General features: G+C 39.0%; 1 protein-coding gene across 5 annotated transcripts in view; it reads left to right on the forward strand.

The window, feature by feature from the left end:
* Positions 1-27,601, forward strand: part of PTPRZ1 (protein tyrosine phosphatase receptor type Z1) — a 156,516-nt gene that overhangs the window by 116,949 nt on the left and 11,966 nt on the right. For 2 of the 5 annotated variants that reach the window (XM_068165203.1, XM_068165208.1), the window contains exons 14-23: positions 8,486-8,577; positions 12,546-12,631; positions 15,179-15,275; positions 16,703-16,785; positions 17,556-17,690; positions 19,524-19,658; positions 21,363-21,526; positions 23,948-24,083; positions 25,517-25,663; positions 26,813-26,906. In XM_068165203.1, coding sequence (XP_068021304.1) covers positions 8,486-8,577; positions 12,546-12,631; positions 15,179-15,275; positions 16,703-16,785; positions 17,556-17,690; positions 19,524-19,658; positions 21,363-21,526; positions 23,948-24,083; positions 25,517-25,663; positions 26,813-26,906 — 1,169 coding nt within the window. Of the gene's footprint in view, positions 1-8,485; positions 8,578-12,545; positions 12,632-14,979; positions 15,001-15,178; positions 15,276-16,702; positions 16,786-17,555; positions 17,691-19,523; positions 19,659-21,362; positions 21,527-22,276; positions 22,361-23,947; positions 24,084-25,516; positions 25,664-26,812; positions 26,907-27,601 lie in introns of all 5 variants that reach the window. The other 3 variants (XM_068165185.1, XM_068165199.1, XM_068165193.1) reach the window with 3 other exon arrangements.

Here is a 27,601-nt window from a genome sequence, read left to right on the forward strand (position 1 = left end):
AGAGATTTTAGTAAACTATCACTTGAGTTTATTAATGCCTAGAAGCCAAGTGACTTCCAGGCAACCTCATCTAGTTAGTTACCATTCACTGCAGGGTAGTTCAATGAGATCAGTGTAGAAGGAGCCTTCCAATTTTAAGCTATTCTTCTCTTTCTCTTCTCTTCTCTTCTCTTCTCTTCTCTTCTCTTCTCTTCTCTTCTCTTCTCTTCTCTTCCTCTTCTCTTCCTTCTTCTCTTCTCTTCTCTTCTCTTCTCTTCTTCTTCTCTTCTTCTCTTCTCTTCTCTTCTCTTCTCTTCTCTTCTCTTCTCTTCTCTTCTCTTCTCTTCTCTTCTTCTCTTTCTCTTCTCTTCTCTTCTCTTCCTCTTCTCTTCTCTCTTTTCTCTTCCGTTCTATTCACATAGAATCATAGAATCATAGAATCAATAAAGTTGGAAGAGACCTCAAAGATCAAGTCCAACCTGTCACACAACACCTCATGACTACTAAACCATGGCAACCAAGTGCCACATCAGGTTCCCTTACGAGACTGTTTCTTTGTAACTTAATAAATTGGTAAGACAGTAAGAAAAAAACATTAGGCTAAGGAGGTGTGGTAGCTGTAAGTCATGTTAGCAAAAACCACTCAGGATAAAAACTGTATCTGTATTGTGAAATAGAACAAGACTAGCTGGCATAGTACAGGTCTCTTACATACGGCTGGAGTCTCTTCCCTTACAGGGAAAAATACAGAGTGGCTGCCTTCACGTCCACCTACTGGGAATGGTCTTTGCCCTGTGCTAACTCCAAACTTTGTCAAGCACTGTGTGTAATAATGTAAATTGGCCTGAGCTAAAAGCATACTAGGGATCTAATTCACCATGTTGACAGCATGTGGCAGTTCTCAAGCCTTTGACTCTGTTTTATTGGTTCCAGATAAAGCCAGAGATATGTCTGCTTAAGCTGTCATAGGGCTTTCAAAATTCGTGCACAACCATAACACTTTCTCAAGTGTGCAGGTTGCCAGGGAGGAAATGCAGTGGTGGTTCAGAAAAATAAACTGGAAAACTTCTTGCCATGGAGATTCTTGCTGTTTGGTGTCGCTTCTGCAGTGCTAACACATAAACTAGCAGGAAGAAACAGGACTTTGCTCTTCCAAGAGCTGTGCAAACAAAGGAGAAGGAAGGCCCTAAACTCTCACAGATGTTTGCAGAGCTTTTTAATCTTTCATTTATTATTGTCTCTTTTATTTTTTCATTTTTCATACTCAAGTCGGCTTAACCTAAAATGTATAAAAGCGAAGAATCAAGAACTAGAACCCCAAACTGCCCTTTCCAAGCTGCCGACTACTGCAATTTCTAGGCTCTGATGTCAGGATTGTACTTATTGACTTTTCTAGTCACCCGACAGAGGTTTTCTATCAGCCAAGCAGAGTAAGTCCCACATGGGGACAGAGTATATCCTGTCTCTGTAGAGAGTAGGCTTAAGGATTTGAGTTTGAGATTCTTTTTTTCCAGGCAATGTGCTAGTGAGTCATCCAACCTTTGGCACAATCAAAGACACTTCTGAGCTATGAATTTTCAGTAAGATTTCTCCTTTCCAAAGTATATAATTGAACAACTAATTTCTTAATTCATGTCTAGCTGGATAGAACAGAATAAATAGAATAGAATAGAATAGAATAGAATAGAATAGAATAGAATAGAATAGAATAGACCAGGTTGGAGGAGACCTTCAAGATCATTATGTCCAACGGATCATCAAACACCAAAGCCAAGATGATTATACTGTCCATCACAAGGTTTCTAGCTAACCATTTTCATATTGAGAACCTTTTCCTGTCTTTCATGTTATGCAACCTGAAAGGTCATATTTGTCTTGCAAAGGGTTTCATCCCTGATGCTAAACAGTATTTGAAATCCTTTCCATTTGCCAAGGGACTCCATCTATTTTAAGACCCAGATTTGCACAGTGGAGTTCTAGTAATCCTACACGTTACAAGCTTGTTTTTGTCAAATAACATTGTGCTCATTTTGTATTCTTTCTCTAGGAATGAACAATTCTGTAACGTGGGCCTTTCAAAATAAAGCAAAAATCCCGTTAAGGGCAATATCTTCTTGCCTTGAATTTAATCTTTGCTGTATTTCTTGTGTACTACAAAATAAAATGTGGAGCTCTTTTTTTGTTAATCCTCAAGAAAATTTCCTTGGCATTATGATAACACCAGTAGCATGTTTCTTATTTCAGAGGAATGAAGCATAAAGAGTATGTATTGTGGGTAGGAATTCATGGCCCTTTTTTAATGGTATCAAGACCCTCGTCTCTTTCTAAAGACTGGGAAAAATCAGAACACGAGCTTCATTGCTATGCAGCTTTTATTAAGCCTGGAAAAATATTAGTATAAAATCTGTAAGAATCTTCATAGTTAGATTTAGTTTATTTTTAAATAATGGATGTAAACTGTCAGTGGCTGTTATTTTTTATATGGACAAATTATTATCACTTATTCAAATTATTATCACTTATTCAGCTTCAGAAAAAGTTTAGGCTTGCAGAAGATTACTTTGGCAATAGTACTAAGCAAAAATTGCATTGGTATATCCTGGCTGGATATTTGAACAAATAGTGCTTGAAGTTATTTTCACTATTATCTCCCAGTTTTAATATGTAGAAGGTGTGTATAATACACAAGAGGTGTGCATTATTTGGTGGGAAAATGCTCTCTACCAGGAGCAACAAGTTCCAGTTACTCAAGGCTAAAAAAAAAAAAACAGGCAAAATTATTTTGCTCTTCATTTGAATGACTTGTATCAGAAAAAATAATTCCGTACCATCTGTTGTTTGGGTTTTGGGGTGTTGTGTTTTTTTTTTTACATTAAAATGTTAATCAGCACTTGAGGAAATTCCCCAGTCTCTTCACTATCTCATTAGGCACAGTTTCAGTCTTTTTGTGATCAAAACACTCATTTCTCTGACAGGGATGAAAACTTTTAATGCCAGTATTGTCGGAGATAGGAAAATACACTATTTTGAATTGCTCCAGTTCTCTTTATCACTTCTTTTGTAATTCAAGCCATTTTTCAGGCAATGTCCTTTTCCTTTCATTTCTTCAGCATGATTAAGATTACAGTGGAATAAAAAAGGAGATTCTTTTGCCCATTTAATAGCCTTGAATACTCCAGATAGGAGTAGTTTTACAGCTTTAGAGAGAATTTTCTGTCCACATCAATCTAGAATCTATCTGTCTCTCTCAGAATCTATTTACTTGACAGTGTCTTTGCAGCAGAAATACAGCAGGGATGTTTGAATCTCCTCTGTCTGTTCTTTTCATTTCTGGATGGCTTCATCATCCTCATTTGCTGAATTAACCCTGTCTGCTATAAGGTGACCGAAATGGAATGTGTCTCTGTGCCAATGTATAATATAGTGGAAACTGCTTATGCACGTGTGCTGCTTTGGAATAGTTCACAGAACTGATTGATAAAAATAAACATGGGGAAATAATGCATAGGAAGAAATGTCAGGCTATTTGTGCAGATCTATTTTTATGATGGTTATGATAAGAACTTGGAAAATAGTAAGCTGGTAACAGTTGTTAGTGAGAGTTGTACAGTTCAAATGCTTTTTCAAGAAACACGTGTGAATCTCAGTATGAGGCTTGCTCTAATAATGTGAGCAACAAACTGCTAATGCAGTTCCAGCTACATTTATGTCTGTAGACACATTGAGTATCATCTGGCTATCATGAAACCTCACAAAGTTACATGACAGCAACCAACCCTATGACTCACAATATCTCAAATAGTCATTTCATAGAATCATAGAATCAACAAGTTTGGAAAAGACCTCAGAGATCATCAAGTCCAAGCTATCACCCAACACCTCATGACTAACTAAACCATGGCTTCAAGTGCCACATCCAATCCCCTTTTGAATACCTCCAGGGATGGTGACTCCACCACCTCCCTGGGCAGCCCATTCCAATGGCAAATTACTCATTCTCCTCACCTCAGGCCCAAAATTCCCTTGGCACAACTTGAGACTTTATTTTAACTTTCCTCTACCACCCTACATCTTTGAAACACAGATGTCAGAGACTGCTCATTTTCTTATCCATGATTTGATCTGATGCCCAGTCCTGTCTTATAGATGAGAACCCTAAGAATAGTTAAGCTCTCATGTGCAGAGACACTTGAAAAACAGATTTAATATTAAAAAGGCCACATTCGTCTATCTATGAAGGACAAGCTTCTCAGCTATGTGACATCAAATTCAAAACAGAATCTCAGGTGGTAACATGAGATCTGAGCATGAGTCATCCTGAACATGAGCCAGCAGTGTGCCCAGGTGGCCAAAAAGGCCAATGGCATCCTGGCCTGCATCAAGAATCGTGTGGCCAACAGGAGCAGGGAAGTCATTGTGCCCCTGTACTCAGCACTGGTTAGGCCACACCTGGAGTACTGTGTTCAGTTCTGGGCCCCTCAGTTTAAGAAGGACACTGAGACACTTGAATGTGTCCAGGGAAGGGCAATGAGGCTGGGGAGAGGTCTTGAGCACAAGCCCTACGAGGAGAGGCTGATGGAGCTGGGATTGTTTAGCCTGGAGAAGAGGAGGCTCAGGGGAAACCTTATTGCTCTCTACAACTGCCTGGAAGGTGGTTGTAGCCAGGAGGGGGTTGGTCTCTTCTCCCAGGCAACCAGCACCAGAACAAGAGGACACAGTCTCAAGCTGTGCCAGGGGAAGTTTAGGCTTGAGGTGAGGAGAAAGTTCTTCACAGGGAGAGTTGTTAGCTGTTAGAAAGGGCTGCCTAGGGAGGTGGTGGAGTCACCATCCCTGGAGGTGTTCAAGAGGGGATTGGATGTGGCACTTGGTGCCATTGTTTAGTCGTGAGGTCTGTGGTGACAGGTTGGACTTGATGATCTTCTAGGTCTCTTCCAACCTTGGTGATTCTGTGAACTCTTCTGTAAACACTTAAAAAATAGTTGGAGACATTTAAAGTGGAATAACTGGAATCATTGGATCCATTGAAGATCCATTTAAAGATCCTTTGGATCCATCAAATCTTTCAACAACAGAACCATTTAAAATAAATTCTAATAAGTATTTGAGAATACCTTGTGGAAGATCTTGCAAGAGCATGAAATTCTGAAATTGACAATACCCTGAAATTAGCAGAGGAAGAAGTAATTGTGCCTCTAAGAGTATTCTGGCTGAGCAGTGGATGTGAAAACCCATCCTGTCAGAGATGACTTCCGAGGTTCAGCTCCCTTCCTCAGCCATCAGGAGCAGTGAACACTTTGCACACATGCTCACTCGCATGCACACAGCATCATGCTGTGTGTCCTGCCTCTGTGACAGCCCCAGTCAAGTTCTAATCAGTCCCTGCCCCAGGGGAGAAGTAGGCAGCACATATCCTCAGCCAAGGTCCAACATGCCAGAAAAATTACATCCTCTGTAGTCTAGTCCCACGTAGTTCCCATTTAAGTGTTCATTCAGATGCAATATCCCTTCTGTTAAACCAAAGAGCTGCTGCTGTATGCCTTCCTGTGCAAATACAGACACTCTAATTAATTCACTGGTTTAGCAGTGTCGCCATATTTAAAGTGTGTTCAAAGAGGTGCAGTCTCTAAATTAAAAATAACAGTTTTAGGTTGAAGATCTAAACGCTGTGATGAAAGGTGTAAATTAAATAATCAGGTTAACATTGAGTGATGGGACCTTTGTCTGGAAGTTTGAAATAGTCATCACTTTTTTCATTAACAACAAGTGATAATGAGACATGGTTATTAGCATTAGCTTTAGTCATGAAGGCTTTCACTGCTGGTGCAGAAGCAGATGGAGTGCCTATTTATGAGTCTTATTACAGGTTAAGTCAACTGCCACGAATTTGTCTCACAAACGTGCTAAGGGTGTAATTTATTTTCAACCACAATTAAATTGTTAAAGATTAGAGATACAGTGGCTCAGTGAGGGCTAGTGAATGTATAGCATATTATAAGGATATTCAAAGTAGTGCCTTATATGTGAAAGCCATGATGCTAATTAAATTCTTTTTAGCTCAGTCTCCTCTCAAGCAAGGAGGTAGCAAAACTCCATCCATTAACTTTATTTACACTCATTGTCCATAAGCAGTAGGCAGTAGAGTGAGGACATTTTCTTGTTATTATTTAGAGCTTAGTGTCAGGCTGGTTGACATGTTTGGGGTGGTGCTGTTTTTAATAAACACAGTGCATCAGCATTCTCTGTGCCCAGCAGGCAGTGGCACTTTCCAAACATGTTCAATGGCTTGAAGTATTTTGATACTTGCCGACCTCTCTGAGATATGGCACATGCAGTCCTAAGAGTAACGTTGAGACAGCCTCTCTCACCTCAGAAGCCAGGAACTATCAAATGGTCAAGCTAGAGCCTCTACAGAGGGGTTCCCAAGCACATTCTGAACATGTTCTTGGTCTGTGCCCAAAACTGCCATTCCTAAGTAAAACTAACTACATAATAGATAGCCTTACTCCAAACATATCATACAAAGCCAAAGTTCTTCTGTGAACACCGCAAGTAGGCTTTTAAAGAATAGAATAGAATAGAATAGAATAGAATAGAATAGAATAGAATAAGAATAAGAATAAGAATAGAATAGAATAGAATAGAATAGAATAGAATAGAATAGAATAGAATAGAATAGAATAGAATAGAATAGAATAGAATTAACCAGGTTGGAAGAGACCTTCAAGATCATCAAGTCCAACCTATCATCCAACACTATCTAAGCAACTAAACCATGGCACCAAGCACCCCATCCAGTCTCTTCCTAAGTACTTCCAGGGCTGGTGACTCCACCACCTCCCTGGGCAGCCCATTCCAATAGCCAATCACTCTTTCTATGAAGAACTTCTTCCTAACATCCAGCCTAAACCTTCCCTGGCACAGCTTGCGACTGTGTCCTCTTGTTCTGGTGCTGGTTGCCTGGGAGAAGAGACCAGCCCCCACCTGGCTACAACCTCCCTTCGGGGAGTTGTAGACAGCACTAAGGTCTCCCCTGAGCCTCCTTTTCTCCAAGCTAAGCAACCCCAGCTCCCTCAGCCTCTCCTCACAGGGCTGTGCTCCAAACCCCTCCCAAGCTTTGTTGCCCTTCTCTGGACACATTCTATCTGGACTCCAAACTGAATAATCCAGTGAATCACCAGAACTATTTTACATGCCGCAGTCTTCCCTTTGATGTAGCTGTCCACTTGTCTTTTTGTTTTAAGAGAATCTGCATTGTACACAGACAGAAAATTCCCAACACATTCTGAAATTATGGGCTTCATTCAACTAAGCTTAGCAAAGGGTTCTGGAAAGCATGACAGCATCCAAATATTCCCTAGTTTACCAAGTAGCTTCAAACTGTCTTATTTGATTATAGCAATTATATGAGGTGCAGCAATTCAGGAACAATATAGAAGAATTTAAAATAGCAGTGATTGCCCAAGTGAGCAAATGGTCACACAATTGTTTCAGCCAACAGCTTGGAAGAAGTAGAATCTTGTAATGGAAAAATGATTAATATTTTCCTGATGCATATATTTCCTTGTAATGATTAGTAAATAATATTTCAAATAGATTAAGTGACCCGAAGTAAAGATTGATATTAGCATATCTAATCATATGGAGATTTTTTTAATTAAGGAGGCTTTGCAATGCTTACAGCAGCAGTTGGTTATTTAGTCGCTTTAATAGCTTAGACTCTTAACAGATGCTACTCTTATTATCTTCACATCTGGATTACAGCACAGATACAAATAACGTGGGTCATAGGTAAAGTTGAGTCCATTTGCATTCATGTTTCAATGCTTTTGCAACAAAGTTAGCATCTCCTGGAATTACAAATTCCCCTATTCCTGTCTGTCAACTTCAGGAAGTCCTCCTTGGTTAAGACGTCCCTAGGTGCTGTGATTACATTATGAAACAAATTGTTTAGCCCTCTTCATAGTAGTTCCAGAGCCACTATTTTGTCCATTACAGAGCATATTGTCTTTTACTGCATTTACTGCCTGCAGTATGGTCTGTCAATGAATTGCCAGGACTGATCTTGTACACTGCTCCAACTTCAGGCTAGTTTAATCACATGAAAGGGGGCAGTAATTATGGGTATGAATTTGAATAAGAAAGGAAGATAATGACATTTTTTTTACACTTGGAATTGTTGTGCAGCATCTACAATAGTTCCTGATGCCGAGTTCCTATTTCAGCTTTCAGTAGTATGTCTGGTGTGTGCTCTGTCTTCTGCCTGTGGTATAGGTAAAGATGCATGAACTATGTATTAGGCTGAGTTGATGTAGTATCTTCAGTTTGCATGCATACTTTGGAGCTGTGTTGGGGAATATTTCTATTATGCAGTAGTATTCAACACTCTATGAAAACTGGGTTTCTAAGGAGTGGGGTTGTTTTTCTTACTAAATAATGCCAGAATGTCAAAAGATCTCAGATAATATATTTTTTTTCCCAATATTTACTTCTGTTTCTTCCCCTCTAGGAAATGTTTCCAGACTGCTCACTTTTATTTAGAAGACAATACATCACCTCGAGTGATTTCTGCTCCCCCAGCTCCAATCTTCCCTGTCTCAGGTATTTTTTGTCAATTGTTCTGTGGATTGATATTAGCTATTGGAAGCTGCTGCTTTGTATGTGTCTGTATGAATTCCTCACATACTGTAACTTCTGTACAAGAGAGATTTATGCTTTCATGTACTAACAAACATATGTACACTTGATGTAAGCAGATGCTGGCGTTACTAATATTCTTTCCTGTAGGTAACATAGAAGATAAATCCTCACCTTACAGGGTTGCCTCAAAGACAGATTGTGCTTTCTGGCTGTCAGAGATGTAGCCTCATGGGCTGGTAGTGTAGCCATCTGAGCCATATTAAAAAGCTTTAGTTCAGTGTTGCAAAACAGAGGATTACACCAGCAACATATTCTGCTGTATTTCTGGTTTCATTACATTTGTCACGTCTGTGTGGAACATGACCTATTCTTTTTACCAGCAGGACCAATATATGCTTCATCTATCTGCCTTTTATTTGCAATAACAAACTTTTCTTTAAGTTGCAGATTTTTACTAGCATAATTACTATTGGTAAAGCTCTCTGTGATCTTCTCAAAGAAAGAAAGAAAGAAAGAAAGAAAGAAAGAAAGAAAGAAAGAAAGAAAGAAAGAAAGAAAGAAAGAAAGAAAGAAAGAAAGAAAGAAAAAGATATTATTAGCATCTTTTGGTTCAATGTCGACCACAATTATTTGGATAACCATTTGTTTTCTTTCCTCCTCAAAGAGTATCGGAGGAGCATGTGTAGTCCTCCCAGCTTTCTCAATCCAAGTAGAATGGAAAGTATTTTAAATAGATTAATTCTACAGCAGATCATTTTCACCAATGAGAAAAGGATACCTTTGCTCCACAAGTAACGTGAACTGCTCTTGCACAGCAGGGGAAAAGGTTCCCCTGGAATAGGTAAAGGAAACAACCTCAGTCCTCATGTAGATAATTAGGAAACACATTTAATTAGGCAAATCCTAAATATTAGACTATGTGATAACTGAATTGTAGGCATCTTTAAATGCTTCTTATATAGATTGCTATTGGGTTTTTTCTAAATCTCTAATAGGCTGGGTTATTGCCTGATTATACCTGAATGTCTGGTGGCAATGGCTCTTATCCTGTGTCACTGACTATATTACAGTACAACAATATAATTTTCTCGCAGTTTTTCCTGGCCATCTCTCCTCAGAGAAATAGTGTTTTCCATTGACATAAGATAATTGCACTTACAGCTATTCCAAGTGCTTAAAAATGTGTGGTTTGGTGCTAGAGGTTTTCTTTTGAAATGCTGATAAATACTCACTTAAATTGAAAAGTATTTTTAAGTGACTGAAAGATGCATAAAATAGTGCCTGGAAAGAGCTGCAAGCACTGAGGAGATATTTTTGGTTTCTCTCATGTGCCACAGACCCTGTTTCAAATGAACAATTATTTTTCTTGTTTCAAAATTTATGGAATTTATTAGCATTCAGAGAACATCCTTTTTGTGTTATGCATATAAGAAGTCATACAAATCTTTCAGGATTCATTACAGAAGGAAATGCACTCACAGATGCACTTATATTACCTGTGCATCTCTCTCCAACACCTCAGATTTCATCTCAAGCTAGATTATCTCATGACTTTTTTCATCAAAGTGCTAAGGCTTTAAGAAAACAATTTTCCCTCTCATGGACACAGGCAAAACAAATTATTTGTGCCTGCCCAGACTGCCAAGCCTTTGCTCCCTCAACTCAAACAGGGACTAACCCACCTGAGAATAATGTGTTCCATTGTCATAAGATAATTGCACTTACAGCTATTCCAAGTGCTTAAAAATGTGTGGCTTGGTGCTAGAGGTTTTCTTTCGAAATACTGATAAATACTTACTTAAATTGAAAAGTAGTTCTAAGTGACTGAAAGATACATAAAATATTGCCTGGAAAGAGCTGCAAGCACCGAGGAAATATTTTTGGTTTATCTCATGTGCAACAGAAATCAAGTGAACAGTTTTTGTGTTTTCTATTGCATAAGTGTTTCAGCACTGTAATTTTAGAACAATTGAGACTAGCTGTGATACAGCACTGACACAGAGAGTAGAGCAGGAAGAGCATTTTGTAACAGCTACGTTTAATTTTTTATTGTAACTGTGACTAAAAGCTCACTCCACATATCTCATTATATATTATGTTTTTCCCTTATGGGTTTTCATTGGTGGAGATAGTAGAATTGCAGTTATTCACAGAAAAAAAAAAAGCCCTGGCACTTCACAGCATAATTCAAAGATGCATTCAGAACAAGTAATGAATTACAAGATAATATTAGGATCCTCTCTCCACCTTTAAGTAGTTTCAAGTGATAGCCACCATCCAAGTGTAAAATAGGTTCCTGGAGTCAAAAGTGCATTGGGAGGTTAGCAAGGAAATAAAACTAATTATGCCAGTCCTGAGCTCTCTTTCTCCCTCAGTGTCCTAGCTCTTAGGGTCACTTGCTTTCCCTTCTGTTTTTGTTTGCATATCTTTAGAATATGCCAAGTTTCATCTCCAAAGTATGAAGATAGTGTTACACATTTCTTCAGCTTCTCATAGTCATGACTAGATAAATTCACTTTTTATATTCAGATCTGTTCATCTAAGTGGAAGACCAGACTGATCTCAATACAAATCACCAAGGTCTTGATAACTGAAAGCTAAAGCTGTTAGGTGGCCCAATGTTATTGAGGTAAATTACAGATCCTTATTCAATCTTCTTGACAGTTCTTTTTCATATGACAGAGTGATGAAATTAGAAATTGTGAAATAAACATACTTTTAATCCATGAAAGGCTTAAGTAAAACCCCACCAAAACAACAGAATTATTCCTTGGATCAAAAATTAGCAAAAATAATGTCATCTTTTAGCAGGTAATTAACAGAAGAGATTACTTTCTTTACACAGCATATTTGCAAGAAGGGGAAGAATTGAAGTCCCAAAGGGTTTTTATATGATCCCTAATGAATGTTCTACACAAGTGCGGGGGGTTTGTTTGGTTGGCTTTGGTTTTGGTTTTGGTTTGGGTTTGGGTTTTGTATTTGTATAAAGTCAAAAAATAAAGTATATTTCAGTTGTCCTGAAATATAAATATCAGGTGGAAACTTCAAACTCACTAGCAGGAATCAGAAGTTGCATGAATCACACATGTTGCTTGAGAATGTAGTAGTGGCTATCTACAAAGTATTAAAATTCTCACTTAAAACATGAAGAATAAAGCCTGACGTGGAAATATGCAGTCAGTATTTCCAGGATCAGACATACGATTATTATCAGTACATAATCATGGAATCCTGGGGAGAATAAGGGGGAAAAATTCCCTCCTGGAAGTGCTCACTAATGCAGTAAAATATTAACAGGGGCAAAAATAAAAGGAAAAAGAAAAAAGAAAAAAAGGAAAAAAGTTGTTGTTTCCTTTGGATACCAAAGCAAACATAGAGCACATCAGTCAATATTATGCTGCTGACATAATGCTACTTATCTGAGTAGGCTTGAGACTATGTAGCTAGCCCATGTACTGTATTAGAGCCACAGTGCAATACCAAGCAGCCTAGAGCACTCAGGCAACTCTGCCTGATCATTCATTCTTTATGAGTATTATTCAGAGCTCTGCTACAACCCTCTTCTTTTGAATATCTTGTTGCAAACTGCTAATCCTCCTTCTTCCCCATGACTTCACAGGGAGTTTTGAGTGCTCTTCAATTCACAGGCAAGCTCAGCGTGTTGCAGACAAAGCAAAACCTAGCAAGGCATTTTCTATATTTCCTTTCCAAACAGTCATTTAGAAATCTGTAAGTGTTAGATGTTTATTTTAGCAATGTTAATGACCTTAAAGGATGCTTTTATTTTTGTGGGAGTTGTATATCCAAAGTTCTTGCCAAAGATTTTATTTCAGGATGTTGTGTGGATTGCCTACATAGAAACTTCTTTATATATCTCACTGGCTTTTTATTCTTCATAAATATATTTTTTGTCTTTTCCCACCCCTAAGATGATGTTGGAGCAATTCCAATAAAGCATTTTCCAAAACATGTTGCAGATTTACATGCAAGTAATGGTTTTTCTGAAGAATTTGAGGTATGACTTTATGATGTCATCTTTCTTCTTAGTATATACAAATAATGTTTAGTTTAAATGCCTGGAAACAAAGAACTGGACAATGCATTCTGACCTGGGGACCAATTTCACCAATTCTTGTAAATATGAGTACTGTGAGCCCTGTAAGGGCTGCTTATGCATAAAGACTAGGGAGCTGTATGAAAGCAAGCAGGACTGGGATGCAAATAGGAATGCTTATCACTGTGGTGGAACACTGAGTGATTGTGTGAGTAAACTTTGCAAAGATAATACAGTCTCTGTGGTTTATCAGATGCAGACATAGACTTAAAGCTTTTCCAACACTAATGTGAGTTGAATTTTGCAGAAGCTACCCCACATTTGTTTTTCCCTTTTACAGAGGAGAAAAGCAGATGATCCTTGAGATCTTTTCCAACCTTATTGGTTCTGTGAATCTATGAAGTAATAGCACATCAAGATTTCTGATTAACAGGGGAGCTAATGTTGTAGTGAAAGCTTGACAGTCCCTTTCCTAAAGTATATGGTTCATAAGCAGTCTTTCAAATTTTTGGAGCATATGCTCTCAGGATACAATGTTTACTGTCACCATGATGTAACTAATGAAGTATATTGGTTTTCACATTCGTGTGCATTAGAAGCAGTTTAAAAATGAGGTATGGTCTAATTTAAGTCACATAAAATGAACATTATAAACTCAAACTCTGGAATTAAATGTGCCCTGAAAAATTTTTGACAAGTAATTTGCAACAAAATCAGCCACTGGAAATGGAAATGAGTTTTTTAACGGATGTCTATTAGTCTAAAATATGATTCTAATATTCCTCCTCAAAGCCAACAGTACTGAAAATAATTTCTTTAAAAAAATAAGTAAATCATGGGTTTGCATCTTTTGGGTTTGTTCTTGGTTCCCTAGCCAGTATATTGTGTTCTAGTGGACTAAAAATTCGATTTCATTCACTGTCCTCATCTTCTCCAATTCATTTGGCATTCAGAATACTCACCTGGTTGTGGGACCAAACTTGTAAATACTTGTGCATGTCCAGTCCATGTTCACATTATGCATGTGCACATGCACTGGCAGGACTGGGCTCCAGCTAGACAACTGTTAATAAGAGCAGATGTCGAAGGACTCTGTGTAAATGCAGTAACAACAATGTTCTTTCACCTTTACTGGGGATGGCAATATAGAAATCAAAGTGTTTATCCAAAATTGTTCTTTTCCTGAAATTGTTCTCCTGAATTACAGCCATGATCCAAGGAGTGAGCAAGTACAGTACATCTTGCTGAGCTATACCTGTACCATCTGAAATATTTCCTGCTTGTTTTTAACTATTACAAAAAACTCAGTGTCCTCATTGTTTCTTGGAGATCCCTTTTGGCCTTACAGATTACCCAGAATTAGTGTCCTGGCCTTACCTCTACTGATGAAGAACTTAAAAGTTATGGGGAAAAAAAATAAACATAGTAATTGTCTTTGTGGAGTCAGCAATACTTTTGGAGAGTACAGAGGTGGTTCAGGGTCTTTATTTATATTTCTATAAGCCAACTCATATTTAAAATCTAACTGTCAGACTGGTAGCCACTTTGCACACACACACACACACACACACAGAGAGAGAGAGAGATATAAATAGCTGAAGATTATTAAAATTAAAATAAATCCTAAAAAGTGCTGGGAAACATTATTATGGTACTTTTAATGATGACAACATATTTCCTACTTAACAATGTGGACCTTATAAATGCTTGAGTTTCCTGTCAGTTAATCAATGAAATACAACAAAACAACTTTGAGTCTGATAGACCTTCTGCCTGTCTTCTTTAGCCTTTCCCTTGATGAAAACATTGGTGTCATTGCCAAACTGCCAGCAGACTAAGGACTGTAATGCTGTCCTTCAGAGTGCCATGAGGCTGGCTGAGCATCACGCTGTCCTGATCTACTGAAGGTTCTACAGTGAACACAAAGAGAGCAAAAGCATTCCACAGAGAAACTAATGCAGTTATAAGGACCAGAAACAAATTCAGTTAAGAGTTAAAAACATAGATCATCTGGCTAAAGTTAAGTCAGTGATGTTGCTTATAAGTATAGGCTTTCTCCAGCCTAAGGTCTAACATTAAAGCTACATAAGAAAACTGATCCCACTATTTTAACAAGAAAATTACCTTTTGTTTCCTTTAAGATTGTGTCAAAATATTTAGCATGTTGTTATTATGGATATATATATATATTGCATGACCATAACTGTTTTCCATATAGTAATTGTAACTTATATAAACACTTTTATCCATTTGTTCTGTGCTGTGGAATTTGATTTTTTTTACTTTTTTTGCATTCATTCCCTCATTAGACACTGAAAGAGTTTTATCAGGTAAGGAATTCTTTCACTGCATTTTATTTTTTTTTTATTAGCAATGAAGTAGTTATAAAATATCATAGATAATTGGGCATAAGGTTGTGGTTCTTTTCATGCTGAGTTGTGGTGTTTTAAGACATTTTGTGTATCTTAATATTTACTAAAGTATGACATACTGGGGTTTTTTTTTCAGGAAATACAGAGCTGTACTGTAGATCTAGGTATTACATCAGACAGCTCTAATCACCCTGACAACAAGAATAAGAATCGATACATAAACATCGTTGCTTGTAAGTAAATTCATCATTTGTTGGTTTGTTTAAGACATAATTAAAGTATAAGTGTATGTGTTATCAGAGGTAAAAACATACTGTGAAAGCTCTGGCTACTGCTCAGCAAAATGCTTGGGAGGGACTAGCATGGTTTTTCACATCTCCTCGAGTTAGTCCTCTGGCATTCTGCTGCTTCGACAGGCATGTGTTAGCAAGACATATTTATGGCTTCTGTGATGACCCAAAGGGAGTTAGGAGATTTCATTATAATGCCATTACAAAGCCAGAGAAGCAGTGTTTTGATTGCCAAAATTAATTCATCTTTGATCAAGAATAATGATGATTGATCCTCTCTAGGAGCTTCTCAATCCCTGTCATATATAAATACAAATGTACAGGGTTTAAGTTGTATCGTGCCCTGCCATGACGTAATTGACCAACTACATTAGCCAGGACACTTTTTCCCATTGCCTCACCCTTCTTGACTAGTTCAGATTTTGCTTTTCTAAAACACATCTTTTCAGTTTAGTTAATCTCTCTTTCAAGCTGTTGCCTCTGGGTTCTTGATCACTTTGGTGGATTAATACAGTTTTCTTAACTCTCTGTAGCATTTCAACATTGTTTTGGTAACAAGAAGCTCTATGTTGAATATACATTCAGCATCCATTGCTACTAGAGTTTAATAGAAAAAAAGGCAGCATTACCCCATCTGATGAAAGGCATTGTAAACCAGCAGCAAGAAATCCCATTCCACCTGGCTGAACATTCCTCCAGAGTGAAGGAAAGTCAGGGATTTTCTTCTGCCACTCTATTTGTACCAGATCATGCAAAAGGTGCCAACACAGCAGCTTTGTTATCAAAGAGCAGTAGTCAAGCATCCTAGGGCAGAGCAAGTAGCAAGAATTACCTTGCGCTATTGTGTCAAGCCTCCAGTCCATACAATCAATGCAGGCTACAGAAAGCTTCAGCTCTCCCTAAGACAGCCACTGCTAAAGCTCTTGAGCTGACCAGCTTCTCCAAGGTCCCTTCACTCCCTAGGCTTCTTTCTCTTTAATTTTGAATAACTTCCTAAACACTGGTGCCTGCTGTCATTTGAGCAGAGCTCTTGTCAGACACAACACTTAAAGGATTTAAAGAAGACCTGTGCCCCTTCACAAGCAGCAGCTTGAGGATGGAAGGGAATATGTCACAGCACCTAAAATGGCACAAGGTGCCAGGCAACTAAATTGTGAATCCCTTGAATCCTTGACTTCGTTAGTTTATTTTTCTACAAACATGAATTTTTAATCTGATTCGTACACTGATCCAAGCACAGGATGCTTCATCTATGTTTGTTACTGTACTAGTCTCAAGTGTTGTAAAAATCCATTGATTTCTTAGAAAAAGAATATCATTCTTGCTGAAAATTATGCTTATTACTTATTTTCTTCCTTCTTTTACTACAGATGATCACACTAGGGTTAAATTAGCACAGCTTGCAGAAAAGGATGGAAAACTGACTGATTACATTAATGCAAACTATGTTGATGTAAGTGCCTTTTTCTATCTGCCAGCCTATTCATCTGTCAGCCTGATCTGTAAATACTGATGCATGAAGGCAAATGGACTAAAGGGGGAGAAAAGAAAAAGGAAAGGAAAAAAAGAAAAAGTAGTCGTACAATATCACAGATTTTGTCAAAGAACCCTTAAATGATCTAAGTTAACCCTACAAAGTTAAACCAGGGGTAAAACTCCAATTCTTTCTTGAATCCCTCTTGATATTGTAGCAGCCAAAGATTAGTGAAGAGCTTTATGAAGTAAAAAATATTCTGAGTTGTTTCAGAAGCATTTCATATCTGAATGTTTGTTCTCGTATACACTTTTGTACATGGTTAATTCTTTTGCCTGAGGTAATCTCATGAGAGCAAGATGCCGTTTGGCTGAGAGCCTCACCAAGGCAGCGTTTATTCAGTTTTCATTACCCAGTAATTTACATGTGAATGATCCTGATTCATTTTTTTAAACCACTATCATAACAGATGTCTAACAATCACTATCATGGCAATATTCTGCTGGAACAGGGGCACTTGAAGGTATATCCTGTTTGTTACAATAATAAACCTTGGCATAACAGTGGTGTTTATGTGTCATCTGGCACCACAGGGTTTCTGCAATTTGAGTAGTTATAAATTCAAAAGTACTTGAAAGCTTTTGAGGTTCTTTAAAAATAGATACATAAAGTGTCATGGTACTCCTCCCAACCTCCTTTTGCTTATGGACTGTGATTTGACAAGTGTCATTTGTTATATTTCAATTTAGGGCTACAACAAGCCAAAAGCCTACATCGCAGCTCAAGGGCCACTAAAATCAACAGCAGAAGATTTCTGGAGAATGATATGGGAACATAACGTAGAAGTTATTGTGATGATAACTAATCTCATTGAGAAAGGAAGGGTATGAGTACCTTTGTCTATTACTTATTTCTTTGATGTTGATAGACGTACCTCTAGCAGATTCCCTTCTCTCTTTTAAAGGTCTAGTTTAGGCAGATTTTGAGCAAAAAGCAGGAGTTTTAGTATTTGATGCTGCTAGGATTGGCTATAAGAAGTACAACTTTGAGGACTTGTAGCACAGAACTAAAGAAAATATTTAAACTCAATTGTCAATAAGTCTTGAAAAAAATGTGTTTTAACAAACACAAATTGCCTTATACTGAAAAAGGGAATTCCTGCAGGGAGGTCATTCTCCCAATGTACACTGTACACCTTGAGTCCTGTGTCCAGTTCTGGGCCCCTCAGTTTTGGAAAGATGTTGACTTGCTGGAACGTGTCCAGAGAAGGGCAACAAAGCTGGGGACGAGTTTGGAGCACAAGCCTTATGAGGAGAGGCTGAGGGATCTGGGGCTGCTTAGCCTGGAGAAGAGGAGGCTCAGAGGAGACCTTAGTGCTGTCTACAACTCTCTGAAGGGAGGTTGTAGCCAGGTGGGGGTTGGTCTCTTCTCCCAGGCAACCAGCACCAGAACAAGAGGACACAGTCTCAAGCTGTGCCAGGGGAGGTTCAGGCTCGATGCTAGGAAGAAATTCTTCATAGAGAGAGAGATTGCCCCTTGGAATGGGCTGCCCGGGGAGGTGGTGGAGTCACCATCACTGGAGGTCTTTAGGAAGAGACTGGATGGGGTGTTTGGTGCCATGGTTTAGTTGATTAGATGGTGTTGGATGATAGGTTGGACACAATGATCTCGAAGGTCTTTTCCAACCTGGTCTATTCTATTCTATTCTATTCTATTCTATTCTATTCTATTCTATTCTATTCTATTCTATTCTATTCTATTCAGGAGTGGACCTTGCATTACATTCTGCTACCACTCTGCTCTCTGTCATTCCCTTTCTCAGGGCTGCCTTATACCCTGGGAAGGAGAATGCCATAGTTCAGATGAATTTTTCTGGCTATTCACTGGCTGCTCTCTGTTGTAGGACCCACATTTCCTTTCCTACAGCATGACTAGATACACTTTTGTCCAGTGAGACACAGTAATGTCAAACCCTATCACAGGATGCGTGTTTCTCTGGTTATGTGATGAGAATATGCATATAGCACAGGGTCACACACTGGCATCAGTGCCTAAAATAAATATAAGTTTTGTCATATGACAAATTAAGCATCTATTAAGCTGTACAGGCACAGCAAATGCAGACTAGGGCCACTCTGGGAGTATCACTTAATTTGTGATGTCACTTAATTTGTGATGTACATGCAAACATGTACTTTTCTAGTACTCTTAGAGAAGGCTATATGGCTGCCCAGCCAAAACACGGGACATCATGGCTCTTTACTGTGTATTCTAGTCACACTTAGCATCACTGATAATATACTCTACACATCCTATGAAGCATCCAAAATCCACATACAAATCTCCCCATTTGAATGTATTCCTGATGTTCCCATAGGGTGTCTGTTATTTTCTTTAGATTTTAGAGTGCCCACAGAATGGCAAGTTCCACAATAATAGAGTGCTGTAGCTCTGACAGTATGATTCAAACCTCTCTCTTTTTGAGTATTCCAGATAAAGAGCATCCTTGCACAGCCATCTCTCTTTACAGCACAAGATAAATACACATTATTTGTTCTCCTGTGCTGAAGATCATGTCTATTACAAATTAGGGTACTGAAAGTCCCTGTGTGGTTTTTTTTGGTTGACTGTGTTCTTAAATTTGAACATTTCTGGTTACTAGTTTGACATTATGTTTTCTTTCTCTTTTCCTCTGTTTTTTATTCACTTTCTTACAGAGAAAATGTGACCAGTACTGGCCTGCTGAAGGTAGTGAAGAATATGGAAACTTCTTGGTTACTCAGAAGAGTGTTCACGTACTTGCCTATTACACTGTGAGGAATTTTACACTTAGAAATACCAAGATCAAAAAGGTTAGTGGCATCCTGAAAACACAGTTGGGCAAAAGGGAAGTTGTTAGAAGTTGTCTAAAATATTTTTTAAGGCAGTTGACAGTTCTTTTCCATTATATATGTAAAGCTGAATCCTGTTGGCCTCAGCCAGCCAAGATGCTTGTCAACTTACAGTTAATTCAAACAGATCAACAAGCTGTGATACTGTCCTGTCATCCTGGTGCAGTGTAAGACCATCAGGGAAAAAGCAGTGATCACATTGAAGAGCTCATTTGGAAGGACCTTGAGAGATTGTCTACTTGAACACCCCTGCTACAGCAGGATCACCTAGATTAGATCACACAGGATTGCATCCAGGTGGATTTTGAATGTCTCCAGAGAAGGAGACTTCACAATCTCTCTGGGCAGCTCATTCCAGTGTTCTGTCACCCTCAGAGTGGAAAAGGTTTTCCTTATGTTCACTCCTATGCTCCAGCTTTCACCCATTGTCCCGTGTCCTAACATTGAGTATCTCTGAGAGGAGTCTGGTTCTATCATCCTGACACTCTCCCTACACCTATTTGTAAACATCAATGAGGTAACCTCTCAGTCTCCTCCAAGCTAAAGAGACCTACCTCCCTCAGTCCTTCCTCATAAGGGAAATGTTCCACTCCCTTAATAAACTTTGTGGCTCTGCACTGGACTCTTTTAATCAGTTCCATGTCCGTTTTGAACTAAGAAGCCCAGAAATGGACACAATATTCCAGATGTGGCCTCACCAGGGCAGAATGGATGTGGAGAAACTCTCTCAACCTTTTAGTCACGCCTCTTCTAATATACCCTGGGATGCCATTGGCCTTTTTGGCCACAAGGGCACATTGCTGGTTCATGGTCATCCTTTTGTACACCAGGACCCCTAGGTCCCTTTCCCTTACGCTCCTCTCCAACAGATCGCTTCCCAACTTACACTGGTACATAGGGTTGTTCTTTCCCAGATTCTGAAAGCTTACATTTATTTCAGCTACCTAAATGGTAGACATCTAGTCTCTCAGCCTTCTTCTACAATTATTGCACAACATACAGCCCTTACTGTCAAGTAATTTATTTTTCCTATTTTAAGAACCAGTCTTCGAATGAGGTCATCTCTCTGAAGTTATCCCTGCCTCTAAGTCGCTACTGAGGAAGAGAGCTTAGAAAAACAGCCTACACAAGGCTGTTTCCCTTGTAGATCAGTAAGACTGGGTGAGATGAATCCTACTCTTTCTCCAAACAGAGGAGCAGTGTCAGAAAGAGCAGATGTCATTTTTTATCCCTCCAGTGCTCCTAATCTTAATGGCTTTCCAAGGGACTTGTGCCAGATCATTTTTCTATTCAGTGGGCAAGCTGATATGACAGAAACACAGACTCTTGTTTAGGAAGAGAGTGGATGGGATGCTTGGTGCCATGGTTTAGTTGATTTGATGGTGTTGGATGGTAGGTTGGACTCAATGATCCCAAAGGTCTCTTCCAACCTGGTTTATTCTATTCTATTCTATTCTATTCTATTCTATTCTATTCTATTCTATTCTATTCTATTCTAAAGTTGGAATATTCTCAGCTATGTGGCATATTATTAACTAACTAGGAACAGTACTCATTTAGGAACTATGGAATTTCAGATACTAATTCAAGATACGGATATGAAATTATGAAGAGTTGCTGTTCAGATGTAGGCTGCTTACATACGGAATTATTTTTCCATTGCAGGGTTCCCAGAAAGGGAGGTCTAGTGGACGTGTAGTAACTCAGTACCATTATACCCAGTGGCCTGACATGGGTGTTCCAGAGTACACGCTGCCCGTGCTCACCTTCGTGCGGAAGGCATCGCATGCCAAGCGTCACGCTGTGGGGCCTGTTGTGGTTCATTGCAGGTGTGATTTTTACTGCCATAAGGTTCACTCCATTTTTGTTTTGCAGAAAAAGGAAATTTTGAGTGGTGGGTTAAGCAAAATTTGACTCATAGATTTCACAATTCCTTATGGAATAAGATTAATTTCTTAGCTGATATTTCTATCCTTGGTAAGGCCAACTAATACACTGTCTATGCCACTTCTATAAACCTCCACAATGGCTGTAAATGAGATGCTGCTGCTCTCTGCACTATGTTCTTTTTGTTGTTGTTCTTTTTCTTTTTTATTCTCTTTTTTTTTTTTCCAAAAATGCTTTTCTTTTTACATTTTTGCACTTTTCTGTACTACTCTCTTGACTCCTGTGAGCTGACAAGATACACATATAGCAGTAATTGTTTCATTTCTGCAAATACATTGGTAGGATGTTTTTGGCTCCTGCTTTCGTTGGTGCAGGGATACTCTGTAATCCTAAAAGAAGCTCTGTCTGCAAAAGAAGACTCACTCTCTTCCTGGCTGAATTGCAACTCTGCTGTTTTTAACATTACTCTGCATTCTGGCAGGCATTTGTATTGAAGGAGCATTCTGGGGAATGGTTTGAGGTCTGCATGTGCCGCAGTGTACAGGCAGGTGTTCTGACAGTGCTCACTAAAACTGGGCAGCTCAGGGAAAATTGGTTAATAAGGGCTTGTAGGGCCTGGAATGACTTCACAATGCCCAGAAAGGACCGGGTTATTGTAAAATATATAAGCAGGTTCTGGTTTTCCACTGTAGTACCTCATCTTTGATGGAACATTTGAAAAGAGAACCTCCTCATGAATTCTGTCCTTCTGGAGCTGACTCTGAGGAAGCCAACAGGTAAAGTCATCTCACAAATGCTGCAAATGAAGATAATTTTCTTTCTGGGATGATCTAATCTGACTGAAATCTGTTTTTGTCTTGGAAAATGGAAATTCCACGTTTCGGTTGTTGTGCTGCTATTTAGATCCAGCCTGTTCTCAGGAAGTTCAAATGAAGAGTTTCCCCAAAACATCAAGTCTGAGATCTAAATGCCAGCAGGCTGAAAGATCAGTACATTATAAGTCAGTTAAGCTGAGTATTTCAAATGTCAGCAGTGGTAAGTTGTGTGGCTTCAGTCAGACCTCTCCGTTGGTTCATGTATAGCTCACTTCTGTAGGTAGTTTTATTCAGCTTTTAGTTCACCTGGCCCCGTGCACTATGGAATTTCAAAGGAGTCATCTCGCATTAGAAACATAACTTCTCTTTATCTTTACAGGCTGTATGGAGGACACTTAAGAGGAGCTTCATGAAACTTTTATTAGCTATTTTTATGTTTTGGTACTTTTTGTGTTTCATATTTTGTAACCAAATACAGATGATGTCTGGGAGCCTTTATACTTTCTTGTGTCTGATAGCATGTTGATAACCTGGACTTTTCAGTTTTATATCACATTTATTTACACAGTTTATTGCAGCAATCTGAGCTCACAATGCTCATGTTTTGTGCCACCTCTGTGAAAGAAATGAGATAACTGAAGCAGCATGTTTGGACTGAGCTTGGATCAGGCCATAATGGACCTTGTAGAGCCAGCGCACTGTTGCTGTCAATTTACATGTACCAATACATATAATGTTTCCTTGTATCTTAGAGGAGAATTACAGTTGACTATTTCCCACATATGACTAGGTAAAAAAAAACCTCTTGACCTTATACTCCCTACCCAGATATTTTATAAAATAAATAGTTAGGTTTTAATCTTATTATTATTCAACTGGGTTTGTCCTAAATGAGTCAGACTTCATAACAGGTTTGAGTTGAGTAGCCCTCTCATCTGATCTTCCCTTTCAAAAAAGGATTTCAACCATTGCTTGCCCTCTTGGCTGTGTCTGGAGAGCAGTAAGCTTTTTCTTTTAAAGAGCTTCTTCAACTTCTTCAGCTCTGCCACTTCTGGGACTTTTCATCAGTCCAGTGTCTTCAAATCTTCTGTGTCTGCAATGATTGGCAACTTTCCCTTAAAAGCAGTGTGTGTTTCAACATAAAAGAATTCAGGCACATAAACTGTGCCCAAAATTCTGACATGCCACATTTTCTAGATATCCTTAACAAAGCCAAAGTATCCTAAGGAGTGACAGAAGCCTAAACCTGCAGGAAATCCTTTAGGTCTATTTTGCTTGATACTTCAAAACTTCATAGTAATTTGTGCTTTAAAAGTCTTTTGAGAAAATGATCTTTAGATCTTTTCTTGTGCAGATAAAAAGATGAATTGGATTTTTTTCTTCATTTCCTGCCTCAAAAGTTTAGCAAAATAATAGAGTCATCTAATAACACCATTTGTAGAGTAAAACCTTCCCTACACAGCAGTTTGTTGGAAAAGCTATGCCTAAGGAACAGTTCTTTTCGTTATTGTTTTACTTCAGGCTCACGACTATTTTTTTGTTTCATAGTGCTGGTGTTGGAAGGACAGGCACATACATAGTGTTAGACAGCATGCTGCAGCAAATTCAGCATGAGGGGACAGTCAACATATTTGGATTCTTAAAACACATTCGTACCCAAAGGAACTACTTGGTGCAAACAGAGGTAAGCTTGAAATATATATAACATGAGACTGTTACAGACTATACGACAGACTATTTCTGTTTACAGGAGGATATATTGTACAGTCTTCTTTTTGGCATCACGAGACAGACTGACAACCACACACCAGACCAGGCTTCCCCTTTTGCTTTTCTTTCTTTTTTCATACAAACATGGTGAGGGGTCTCGAGCACAAGCCCTATGAGGAGAGGCTGAGGGATCTGCGGTTGCTTAGCCTGGAGAAGAGGAGGCTCAGAGGAGACCTTATTGCTGTCTATAACTACCTGAAGGAAGATTGTAGACAGGTGGGGACTACAGCAACCAGCACCAGAACAAGAGGACACAGTCTCAAGCTGTGCCAGGGGAGGTTTAGGCTTGATGTTAGGAAGAAATTCTTCATAGAAAGAGTGATTGACCATTGGAATGGGCTGCCCAGGGAGGTGGTGGAGTCACCATCACTGGAGGTGTTTACGAAGAGACTTGATGGGGTGCTTGGTGCCATGGTTTAGTTGATTAGATAGTGTTGGTTGATAGGTTGGATTCGATGATCTCAAAGGTCTCTTCCAACCTGCTCTATTCTATTCTATTCTATTCTATTCTGTTCTGTTCTGTTCTGTTCTATTCTACCCTTCTAAGGTCACTTAGAGCTATGCATTAGAAGTTACCCATCTGCGGGCTCTAGTCTGTTTATTAGGGAGGTCTCAGATGAGAGGAAGTCTGTGTGCATCATGCTGCCCACATTAGCACTTTCTTGGTGTTCTTGTCACAGGTTTTTTTAAGGAAACACCATTATTAGGTGTTCATATATTCACTGAATCTGATCAAACAGTTGATATCAGGCCAAAAAAAAGTGGGGAAAAAAACTGTTTCAGACAGATTATCTACAGCTGCTTTAAACTGAAGTTTATATATGGAATAATGAAAGACCAGAAGAAAACAATAAGGACAACAGCAGGACATTTAATAGTCTCTTTCAGGTTCGGGGAACAGGTAGTTAGATTCCCCATTGTCTTTCAATGAACAAAAAGGTAATCAACAACCACATGGGCACTTGTTCCAAAAGATGTGAGAGAGAAAATAGAGGATCATAGTAGGAACTGGGAGTGATCACTCTATTGCAAGAAAGGCATGGAAAATCTCATGACAGTCTGACTTGAAAATTTGATTCAGGGCTATGCTTGCATTTTTAACTGTGCTGTGGAGATACCACAGGTGGTGAGGATTTGGTATTATATCATATATATATTGCACGTGTAGTTCAATTGTGCTTATAAATATGTAGAGGATGGACAGCTTTCATTCTAGATGGTCACTTGTGAGAAAACTACTACAGCAGCATTCTGTGTGGAAATACTGACCTTGACAGAAGTAGCAGCTTAGCCAGAGATGTTCAGAGGAATCTGAAAGTGATTGGATGTTTGATTTTGTTTTCATAGGAGCAATACATCTTCATTCATGATGCACTGGTTGAAGCGATACTCAGTAAAGAAACAGAAATCCTTGAGACTCACATTCATGCCTATGTTAATGCTCTCTTGATACCTGGACCAACAGGGAAGACCAGACTGGAGAAGCAATTCAAGGTGAGCTCTCAAAGATAGTAGCATGAAAAGTTTAAGGCTTGCAAGCTTGAATTAATTAAAAGTATCTCAACACAAGAACTTTAATTAGCTTTTGCTGTGGAAAATTTAACTGATGAGCCTACACTCAGAGCAGTTTAGGAAATGTGTGCAGTCAATCAGGACTAAAGAACTATTTGCATACTCTTAAACAAGGTGGGGAGAAAAAAAAGCCAAGAGTGTGAGAAATAGTCCACTAAGTAGATTTTGGAAAATCTAACTATATGCCTTTGCATGAAGATTCCAAAAGTAAAATAGTATGACATGACGTCATTCTGGTAAAAATGAGATGAACTATACTGGTTATCAGCATATTCCCCCATTCTGCAGGACTGGGTAACAGACAGACTTCACCTCAGTAAGCACACTGTGGATGTGGAGATCAGTGTGTACAGGTACAGGACTTGCAGTGACCCAGAGAAAGAGATGAACAACAGCTCATTGGCTCGTGGGAAGAGTTAGCAGTCTGGCTCACTCACAGGGTCACATATAGAGGAAACATGGAAAATCCTACCTTTTCAAATGAAGTTGAATCCAGAGAAGTAAATCACAATTAAATGTTATCCAGATTGCATATCAAAACAAACTTTGCTTTCCCTAATTTAAACAGAAATTAATTACTAGAACCTTCCTCTCTAAGGACTGAATGGAATAGTATTTATTTATATATCACAGGTTTGGAGAGCTCATCACTGGGATATCCAGAGATGCCTTACATCAGGAGTTACACTGTCTGTGTCAACAATGCAGATTTTTCTGCAGACATTTACTATTTTTCATAACTATTTAAGCAAACAGCTGTGCAGGCAAAATAGAAATGATGCCAGGATGGCACTGAGCACTGGGGGGCTGGGTATGAGACAGCATAAACTGGCATTTCCTTTAAAGACATGCTTATCAATCCAGGGCTCAAGCATCATTTGAATGGATAAAACAGTGAACAAACAGGATCCTGATGACTTGCTAAATAGTTTAACCAGATAACTAGGTACCTAAATTTTAAGAGAGACAGCTAACCTGCAGTATGTGCACCCTTCTGTTTAATGCAGCTAATGAAGAAATGGCTTTTGTACAGTTACCTGATCATTTATTTCTTTAACTTCATTATTTCAGTTACTGAGCCAGTCCAACACACAGCAGTGTGATTATTCAACTGCTCTCAAACAGTGTAACAGAGAAAAAAATCGAACTTCCTCCATCATTCCTGGTAAGTTTGTTCTAACCAGCTTCTCAGAGTAGCAAAATGTGTATAGCAAAGTTTGCATGTCAAACCTTTAATCTTTCTGCACCAAGAACTCAAGATGTCTGCATTGGCATGAAGAAATGTTCACTAAAAGTACTTTTAGTGAAGAAATTAAAGAATTTAAATGTTATGCATAGGAAGAGAAAGTAGATGGCTGGATAACATTTTACCCTGATTGATGGTGTTATCATTAGTATGAGACGTGAGGGACCTGACTGGCTGGACAGATGGGCAGAGTCCAACAGGATGGTATTCAACAAGTCCAAGTGCAGGCTGCTGGACTTTGGCCACAGCAACCACATGCAGTGCTACAGGCTGGGGTCAGAGTGGCTGGAGAGTGGTCAGGAGGAAAGGCACCTGGGGGTACTGATTGACAGCCAGCTGATCATGAGCCAGCAGTGTGCCCAGGTGGCCAAGAAGGCCAATGGCATCCTGGCATGCATCAAGAATAGTATGGCACACAGGAGCAGGGAAGTCATTGTGCCCCTGTACTCAGCACTAGTTAGGCCACACCTTGAGTACTGTGTCCAGTTCTGGGCCCCCCAATTTAAGAAGGACATTGAGACACTTGAACATGCCCAGAGAGGGGCAACAAGGCTGGGGAGAGGCCTCGAGCACATGTCCTATGAGGAGAGGCTGAGGAATCTGGGATTGTTTAG

Source organism: Melanerpes formicivorus, unplaced genomic scaffold (genome assembly GCF_026170545.1).
Source record: "Melanerpes formicivorus ecotype bairdi unplaced genomic scaffold, bMelFor1.0.p_v2 SCAF_3, whole genome shotgun sequence".
Classification (NCBI taxonomy): Eukaryota; Metazoa; Chordata; class Aves; order Piciformes; family Picidae; genus Melanerpes; species Melanerpes formicivorus.